The sequence below is a fragment of the Geospiza fortis genome, unplaced genomic scaffold (genome assembly GCF_000277835.1).
Source record: "Geospiza fortis unplaced genomic scaffold, GeoFor_1.0 scaffold111, whole genome shotgun sequence".
Classification (NCBI taxonomy): domain Eukaryota; kingdom Metazoa; phylum Chordata; class Aves; order Passeriformes; family Thraupidae; genus Geospiza; species Geospiza fortis.
Window position 1 is genome coordinate 1,046,787 of NW_005054321.1, and position 10,695 is coordinate 1,057,481.

Sequence of the window (10,695 nt, forward strand, 5' to 3'; positions counted from 1 at the left end):
TTACTTACAGAAATATCCAAAATTCTACATAGCAAAGAAAGAAGAACGGAATTCACTTAATCAGGATAGATCTTCATTAATAAGCTTTTAAGTAGAGGATAGAAAAGTAGCTGAAGATGAAAAAGCCTCACAAAACAACCAAATAAATCTGCCATTGAAAGTATAGTTTGCATCTTATCATTTGTTATGATTAAACATTAGATAATGTCAGGTGAAATCACTTATTCAGAGAATTGTCAAAGTTGGGAGACCTTTGAGATCATCAAGTCCAACCATCAACCTGGCACTACTACTCTAGTCCCTAAACCACTAAATTACATCACCTAGTGCCAGATCAAACATCTCTTAAACACCAGCTAGGTGTTTCAGATCTTCCCTGGACAACCTACTCCAATGCATGACCACCCTAAGAGTCAAATTATGCATGACCTATTGTATGCAGAAGAAATAAACATACAGTAAATGTACATGACTGGTTTATTTTTATTTTTTACTGACTGTTAGGTCATGGCCAGAAAGTTGTGGGTTGTCAATAGTCACGTGCATCACTGGCAAGTAATTATAAAAAAATTGTTCTGACACTAGTTTGACCTTGTGTGGATCCTTAATATAATGGAATTGCATTAGCAGGTTCAAAAGATGCTTAATTGTTTGTTTTAGTCACTGATAAAAATTCATTTTACAAGTGAATTTGCACCCTACATATCCTAATGTGTCACAGGCAAAACAGATGGACAATCACAAAATGAAGCATTAGTTTGTGAAGTTATGATTAGCCTGTAGGGCCCATATAAATATGGTTTTATCTTGTCAAAATTTATTAATTTAAAGGATTTCATTCATGTATTCAAAATATTATACTTTTAGCTATTCTAGCCTGAGACATAAAAGTTGAAATTATGAATGCATGTAGTTTACTCAGCATACAAAACATACTAAAATTTTTAATTCAGAATCTAGGAATGACAGTGATGTGGGACTATCTCTTTAGGGATCACTGCTCTCCCCCAACATGCCACTTACATTGCCAAATAAAGTAAACGTGGCAAAGACTCAAAACATATGAGAAGAAAATGTGAAGTTTTAATAACTCGGAATGAAACAATCATACATTTTGCAGTTTAGTTGCTCTTTGGGGTTGGGTTGGTTGTGATGGTTTTTCCCTGCCTTGTTTTGAACTTTATGCTATCCTAATACACCTTCCCCCACCATACAGCTCACGCAGCATAAAACTTACTTACGAGTTCAGTCACTGATGTTTCAGTCAAGACAAGAGCAATGTCTCCCCTACTACTCCAACGATTGCCATCCTGAGACTGTAGTGAATGACCACATCAATATGAGTGCAGTATTCCGCTGCAGTAAGCACACTGAAAGTGCTCCCTGTTAAATCATCAAGCCATCTCCCTACCCCTTATTCTCCAAATCTGCTGTAAGAGACTTCCAATTTTCTATTCCTACTTTTCTTTCTTTTTGTTACACGTTTTAAGTATTCATTAGTAAAATCCCCCAGGTCTAGACTATTATTTACCTGGTTTCTACAAAGCAGAGTTACAAATAAGCCACACTGGAAGCACTCTATCTGTTTCATCAGAGGATTAAAGTGACCCATGGAAGCACAAAAGCAGTAGTCTGTCTAAGAGGGATGTGGGAAAAGCAGAGTACTGCTCTTGCATATAAAGATTCAAGAGAACTGTTTTTCAATTTGCTTCTGAATGTTGATAAGACTTTGTGAAATAATATAATCCTATCTCTGTTGAGAAGAATATACATTAAAAGCCCATCCAATGTATAACTGCTCATTTGATAACTGCTGAATATCTGACTCCAGATGAGAATAACTTCATGCATATTAAAAAGTACTATCAGAATAATGAAAATACGTGGCTTCAGAGAAGGTTTACAAATGTTTCCTTTTGCAGTGCTCCTGAACATAGGAAGTGTAAGAAATTAGGAGCAGCTTCAGAAAAGTTTCCTCAAAAGAAATGCTTTTAACCACCTTTTACAACAGCAACAACCAAATACTGTCTTCCTGACATTGTGTATTAATCAAAATAAAATATTTCATACCATCACAAGAATGCATTAAATTAAGGATACAGTATAAAAAATATAAAGGAAATAAAATAACTCTGTGAAGTTTCTGCACCTACTGCAGAAGGGGAAAAAAAATGTAGATCTTTGCATAGGTACCATTATTCAACATACAAGTACCTGAGAAGACAACTGATCAGGCTTTATTTTGACAATAAAGTTGTTCTATTCCTTCAAGAAACAATATTTCCCTCCCTATGTGCCTTGTTGTTGTCTTCAACTCTTGTGTTTCCTGCTCACTAACACAGGGGAAAAAAAAGCTTGGTTTTAACTTGTATCATTTCCTGGTGCAGTTCCTTTGTGACTGGGCAAATGCCTGAGCCAACACCAGGTAGGGAATAAGTCAGAAATAGAAGTGGGGACATGTTTTTTTTTCAAAAGCAGCATCACAGTGGCCATGTAAATTGTTCATTTGTATCACAGTGAGCCAAGGGGATTCTGTGCCTGCACCTGTCTTGTCTGTTGCAAACACATGCTGGAATTTAACAGATAGTTTTCTCACTGAGGCTTGACTCCACTATGTAGTTATAAATCACATGTGCCAGATAAGCTTTAGCATTTAGTATTCTAGAGGAAGACAGGACAATCATATCTCTGCTCCTGTACAATCCCTGTGAGATGAATGGGACAACTTGAGCCTGATGAAGGAAGATCTTCAACCCATGAGCTAGGATTGGCCATATCAGCCAACCTGCTCAGGAGAAAGGTCATACCACTGCCTACCCATAAGGAAGAAAGAGAACTCAGGAGATGTTTGGGCCTTAAACAGATAATTGGTAATAATAAATTCCTGTGTGTTGTTTCTGACTGAAAACAATGATTTCTAAATTAGGAAAAAATGGAAAAGATTTTCCTCCCATGAGGACAGTCAGGAAATTAAGAAGGTTGTCCACATAGATTGCTTAGACTCCATGTTTGGATAAAGCCTGAGTGACCCTGCCTCACCTAAAAGCTGAGTCTGCTTTCAGCAGTAGATTGGACAAATCTGCTCCTGAGTTCCCTTCCATGCAGAACTATCTTGCTTATAAGGTTTTGTCATTTTGTCTTTTGTTTCCTTACAAGCTGGTTATGTGGACACATACATAACTTATTGAATTCTGGAGTTAAACTCTGGATTTACAGCTTGGATTATTTCTATTTCCATGGATATGACAATTTCTAGGAATCACATTCTCCTTTTACTAAGCACTAAATTGAAATGCCACAAAATAACTTTTATAAGAAACATAGACTGCAAAATGTCTACCCTTGAGTTACAGATTTTCATCAGATTTTCATCATGTAACTCATGTTTAATGTGTCTATTCTGACTGCAAATTTGAGGCATGTTTGTCGTTTGTTGCTGCACCTTGAACTGAAACCTGAGAAATTAATGCAGAAAACCCCAGCGAAACAGGGTACTCACTATGGAAGGGCCTTCTATTTCTTCAGAAACACACAAGAACAAGTAGTAGAAAATAACACAAGAAAAACCTCCGCCTCTACTGGTAAGCATATGATTTGACATCTTATTCCTCTCTTACATTCAAATCTTTCTCATGGTTCAGTAAGAATTTGAGAGTACCAGATGTAAAGCCAGTTTCAACGTCCTTTTCAGATGATGATTGCCAGGTAGAATCACACAATAGAACAATGAAGAACATGTCATTAACCTCCACAGTCACTTAACAAATTCCCCGCTTAAACACTCATTGTGCCTGAACTGTACACATTACAGAATGCTTCTAGGAGGGTTCCAAATGACCTCATGGAAATGCCACAGGTGTAATGCTGAATCACCAAGAAAAAAATTAAATTACAGAAGTAAACAGCAAAGGACAGAAATACCTCGCTTCTATGGAAAGCTTTTTTTTCCCAAGAAAGCCAAGAACTTCATTTTTTTTCTCAGTCCTTCAGAAAAAGATAATAATGATAACAAACAATGGATGGATTATCAAAGGCTCAAACCAGACAATATTTTTAGCATTAGTATTCCTCCTATTCCAGAGTTTCTGCTCTCCCTGTTCCACAGTTAAGCATTATCTCTGTTACCTTCTGTTCCCTGTTTTAGAAGAAAAGGATTTAAGAACTCCAAAACTTGGCTGATTTTTGCAGTGACTTTTTTATTGGTTTTTTGGGTTTTCTTTTGTTTGTTTTTTTTAAGGTGTGTTTTTTGTTTGTTTTATTTTGTTTTTGCAATTAAATCCAATAAAAATTAATTCTATCCACTATCAGTAAACAAACACTCTGATAATTATAGGAGGTTTTTATGACTGCACTTTGCTTTTCTATTAACTGAATAAAATTTTCTACCTATTTGGCTACAACTACAACATTCTTCTGAAATAATTTTTCCTATGATAAGCAGTATCAATTTTGCTACTATTATTTAAATTTAAATTCAAGTGTTATCAGATTACAAACTTTTTCATCTGGGGCTTTTAGCATACTTATTAAAATCATATTACTCATAAAGCTTACCTTCCTGAGTCCTTCTTCTTAGCATTAAACACAGATTTAAAAACTTTGCACTAGTGAGAAAACAGTAATATCTAAAGCAGTGTCAACAGTCTTCATTACTAAAACAGAGATTATTATATTTGTCACTTTCTAATTTGAAGTGATTTTTCAAGAAAATAAATGCTGGGCCTTAGGTGGGATTTTTTTTCTTCTTATTTTAATCTCTTCTTATGAGAACCTCTGCTTCTTGTCTTGTCTGTTTTGGTTCTTTTCCTTCAACATATTGTTACTTTCGTTGGTACTTGTACTATTGAGGTGTGATTATCATCCCTGTGCTGCCACATATATGTCAGGCAGAGGTTTTCCTCTGTAGTCTTCGATATGAGCATTATTTAATCAAGTACATTAACTGAAAATAACTCTAACCTGTTTGGGCACTGGATAAATAAAATAACCACTTTGGTAAAAAGTTCTGATTGAGAATGTGTTTTATTAATGCATGTGTCTGTTGAAGATTAATTGTCATGACAGTAAACTTAATTTTTAAATGCCTCCTAAAGGCTAATTTTTATTGCAACTAAACTGGCAATGAAAGTGACCATATATCTGTCTATCCAACATGGAAAACTGCATTTTCCACACCAAAAAACCCAACCCCAGAAAATACCCTTTTCCATAATAGGTATTATCTGCCTGCTCACCCTTACTTTAATTACCACTAGTTAGTATATTCTTCTTTAATATTTCTTACAGGTTCTGGTTATCATTTTGTTCTTTCACAGCACTAGTAAAATGGAATTAAGAGTCAGGAAATGCTAATTAGCAACTAAGCCCTCTAAATATGGAGGAAGGACAGCTGTCAACTTGTGTATTGGTTTGGCACAGCCTAGTTTTTGGTAGACAAAAAGGAACATTTCACTAGATCTTATTAACTTTCAGTTTTTTGTTTTATTGAAAAAATGGGGAAAATAATTTCTTCAAACAAATAATTTTCCTTCAGTTTCACTTCCAAAATTTAAGAAATGCTATAATTGAACTGAAGCTGGCAAGTGTTAGAATAAGCCACATGACAACAAGATGAAGGGCATCTACATAACTTTTTACTACTATTTAAATGAAAATGGCCTATCAAGATTTTCTTGGGAGAAAAGACTGTCGAAACTGAAATATTATAACAACTGACGACAAAACTATAGAAAGTTAGCGCTTCATAAAGAATTCCAAGTCTTGTCTTATGGATAATACCAGCCTATCCACTTGATGCACAATCTGGCTCTTTGTTTCACTTAGAAATAAAAAGTAGAAATATTTTTTTACACAGCAGATGTTCAGAAAAAAAGTTTGAGGCGTTCTTTTAAATCAATAGGTGTAATAGTCATATAAAGCTCCAAATTTTCTAAGAAAATTTTATAATGCTTATTATCAGATCAACGAGTAAGTTTTTAGTAATTTTTGAAAATTAGGTAAATGTTTTTCTCCAGAATGAAAGATAAAGAACCTGGGTTTAGTTTGGATTAACTATAGTCTAAGGGCATATATAGTATTAACACTCTAAATCTAATTAACAAATTGCCATTAATTAAGCTTTCCAAAGCTGTTTTTCCCAACATATGGGGGGATACTTTTCCGTAATTGAACACATCAGTCCTATTTAGGGAATATAAATGACAAGCTAAAAAAAGAATATGCTCTCAGTCTGTTTCTCTACATGAGCAATTATTAAATTAGCATTGTAAATTTTCATGTTTTGCAAACACATAATGGGAATTTCCATATATAAAGTAATCTTATTATATAATTTGAATTCAGCCTTGTATTCATAGAACAAAAAAATGAAATAATTGTTTTAGCTCATAAATTAATAAATAAAACACTTTTAAGAAAAATCTAATGCACATTTAGCTATTCAAGTGATTCATAATGTCTGTATGTCATTGGTGTTACCTCACTAATAATTATAAATTATTATTTAAAATTTATTTTAGCTGACAGTTAGTTCAAAAGATTTCAGTTTAAGAGCTTGAAAAACTCAATGGCAATTATACTTATACAGGTAATTAACTATGTAGGTGGCAGTATAAATTAACTCAAATTAGAAAACACTATTTGCTAAATCTTAGACTTTTATTACACTTTGAAAAATATATTACTTATATGCAACACTTTCAGAAACCTAGTTGGATGCTTTTAAAACAATATAATTATCTAATTTTAGATATTTCCTTATTATAAAATCAAAACCATTTTGTTTGGTCTCTGTTACATTTGGAGGGGCTTTACACTGATATGAAGAAAACAAGACTCTACTGACCTTAGTGTATCTAGCCAACCACTTGTATCACCTGTTGTTCACATGCTTCTGTCATACAGAGCCTCCAGAAAGCTTCATGAGCCAGTTAAGAGATCAAAATTTTACTGGAGACCATAACTGTGATTTATGGGTTTGTATGCAACTCCTTTTCTGTGAATCGACAGCAGATTTAAACCAATAAAATAAACAAAAGGATTTGTCATATTGATATGTTTCTTGAATAGCATGATACTGTTATCATAAAACTACCAGACCAGAAAGCCGCAGAATTTATATTTAATGTATAAAATTTATTTATCCTATTTAATGGAATCTGATCTTGAAAGAGGTTATTTACTATTTTATTTCTTGTGCTTGTGTTACAACACCTACATAACACATCTACACTGAGATTAAGAATTGGAGAAGGCAGACTAGCAAAAATATTGTTCCTACTGCTAAGTCAACAAACAAAAAAACAGTCATAAACTCTCATTAAAAGTTCTATATTTGGAGTAAAACCAGCGCCAAAAAGTACTGCAAGTACTCAGCTAAGGATGTTTGATCTCCCAGATCAGGATGGATATTTCTAGGTAAGTGTATCACCAACCATACTCACATTATTTAGAGTCCATGCATACAGTTCTCAGTACGGAAACTCCTCTTATTATTAATGTCAGGATGGACATTATTTAGAGTCCATACATACAGTTCTCAGTACGGAAACTCCTCGAGAGACAGCCCATGACCAACAGGTGTGCTCAATGCTAATTCCCCCTAGCTCTGTGCTGAAAGCCTCCATGCCTTTCACTTTCTGACATTATGAAACTCTGTGAAGACTTCACCAATCCTTACCAGTACAACAGTCAATTCCAGTCTGTTTCATAATATATACATTTTCCCTATAATAATGGTTAAATGGTTAGACAAAATGAGGCAAATGAGTCTACAGTGCCCTTCATCTGGATGCTACATCTTCGCAATATATTTAAAAACCATTTTACAGCTGCAATTGGAATATCAACATTTATGCCCTGGTCACAATTATTACTGTGAAGGGTTTTTTTTTAGCAAGACTACATATTCACAAAAAGAAAAATAACAAAAAGTTGTATTTTCACATTTCATCATCTTTTCTATCGCATTAAAATTGCAATATTTGACTTACCCTATTGTAGGTGGTTCAGAACCCTCTATTTCCAAATAATCATATTTTTCTTCCATTTGGAAATCTGTAAATATGAGTGAGATAGTATCACCAGGCTCTGCCACAATTGTCCATGTGCAGTCTGCATTATTATGATATTCATTAGGAAAGTTGGGGCTCGAGATGATTCCACTTGATCCTCTCATAGTTCCTCCACAAGCATCCTCAGCTGTGAAAAAAAGAAAAATAAATTAATATCACCCCTTAAAAATGTATACTTTCTTGCTGGGAATAGAAATTCATTACTGTTTAGGTGAACAATTGCTTAAAAAATTTTAACATGCTTGACTTGGAATTCTGCTCTGAAATTAAGGTGCTAAAAAAGTAATTGCTTCAAGTTACCAATTACTTACGGATAATTATACTTGTGCCAGCACATATTTTTATAATCTACTATTTATTAATAAGTATAAATCATTGTTTCAGTCAATTTACAATAGCATGCAAAATGTCACTATTTGTTCTTTTGCTTTAACCAAAAATGTTTTCATTAATCAATTCAAGTTTAATCCCTGTCATAAACAGTCTGACACATGAAGTGCAGCAGTCACATTATACTGAGAAAAGAAGCACGAAAATCTTACACATTATATACCAATTTTATTCTCATATTTTATTTTAGTGAATATCTAGTCATAAGGTTTATTCTTGAGAAATCATTTTCTCATTTTCAAACAGCTGATCAGTTTTCAAACCAAAGCCATTAATGAGTGATTTCATAATGTCAGATGTAAGATTCTTTCACAATTAAGATGTTTACATCAGTGTAAAAAGTTTTAATAGATCAAATATTTACAATTTTACCATAGGAATACATTTTTCATGTAATATGAAACTGTGAACTGTAAAGTTATTTGACCAATTATCACAATGATTTTTTTTTAACAGTGATCTGAAACCAAAATTCTCTGTTTTTTAGCACGTGATCTTAGACTGGATATACCAGGCAAACATTGGATATTCACAAAATCATTTCTAAAAGAACTTATTCTATGATGAAACAATTCTCAAATGATTGCTGTTCTGTATCTTCTTTATTAATAGTATATATATGCCTAATAACTCAAAAATTATTTTTGAGGATCTTATGTTAAAATTATTTCTGTGAGGTAATAGAATTAATTGTAAATTTAGTGCCTTTTCTTTCAAAAATGGAAATATCTTTCAAATAAATTGAATGGAAATATCATATTGCATTACTTATTCAGTTTATTAGCTAAATATTTGAAGCATATTTGAAGATTGTTTCTGCTCAATTAGAGTGGTAGTATGAATTAAATTTGCCTCAGAGTCTGAAAATCCAGTCAATACTGATGAAAAATGAATGATAAGGATAGGAAAAAAAACCAAAACCAACTTTAAGGAGTATAGGATCACAGAACAAAAAGTTTAAAGAATTCTGACGCACATAATGGCTCACTTCTAACAGAAAGAAAAAAATTAATGACTCTTACAGCAGTTTACAAGTTTAAAATACCAGGTGTTGTCTTTTAAAAATTCTACTAAATTATGTCATGGCCAGATTATAAAAAAAAACAAACAAAAACCAAAACAACCAAATGCAAAGTGAAAACATATCTTAAATTTATTCCTACTAATTAGGCAAAGCACTTTGAATCTACTAAATATAATAAAACTGGGAAACCTCATCACATCTCAGGTTCTAGCCCCATACTGTGAAAGGAATAAAAAAATATATAGAAATAAATAAGAATATAATGTTTTCCTGCATTACAGACATTCAGAAAAATAATTTTAAATTGCTAATCTACAGTAGCAAACTTTCCTGCTGTATTGCAGAATTCATGTCCTGCTTTTCACAAATGAATTATAGAGAAATCTATCTTAGTTCCAAGAAATACAACAAACTGTTTACTAACAATGCTGCTATAGTATACCAAAATTTAAAAAATTAGTGTGGCATTGTTTAAAAATATAAACAATGTCAATGAGCGTGCAGTTTATTCTGAGCCACAGCTGTTTATTTTCCAAAGTGTGACTTTGCTACCCTCAGCAAAATGGCCCAAACAAATCATCATGGTTTCTATTCTGATTCATGTAGCAAATTTGCTGCAAATACAATTAATATCATCTACATTTAAGTGTTGCATATATAACCAAAAGCACACTCATCTTGGTATATTGCAAGCATTAAAACAATAAATAACAGAATTACTGTACTGTAATTTTATTTTCCTCTGCCTGCAATATAATTTGCTTGGTTCAAGTCTTGCAATCAGATCCCCATAGGTAAAAGCTCCCATCTGTGAGAAGACTGAAAAGCATTATGCCCATGCAAATGTTTGGTGCCTTAAGTTGTGAAGACAGTGTAAAAAAAGATTTGATTTTCAAGTAAATTGACAAACCCTGTTGACAGGAGTTCTACCACTAACTTCATGGTGTACAAGACCCTGACAAATAAAAGAAAACGTAGTAATTGTATCTTGTGCAACCTGCTTTTAGCACCCCTATTTCTATCACAATTTAAGCAGAATATTTCTTAGATGTCAGCTATGAAATGTTGCAAATAAAAGAATAACTGGTGTGGGAACATTTATAAAGAGTAACAGTGGCTGATCTTCATCAATGTGCAACAAACCCAGTAAGGAGATGTGAGCAAGCAAGAGAGGAAAGATAATCTTTGCTGTGATTTTGGTACAGATTC

General features: G+C 33.2%; 1 protein-coding gene across 1 annotated transcript in view; it reads right to left on the minus strand.

Annotated features, from left to right (window-relative positions):
* Positions 1-10,695, minus strand: part of CSMD3 (CUB and Sushi multiple domains 3) — a 576,871-nt gene that overhangs the window by 382,989 nt on the left and 183,187 nt on the right. Inside the window, exon 5 of the mRNA XM_005420686.3 lies at positions 7,992-8,199. Coding sequence (XP_005420743.1) covers positions 7,992-8,199 — 208 coding nt within the window. The remainder of the gene's footprint in view (positions 1-7,991; positions 8,200-10,695) is intronic.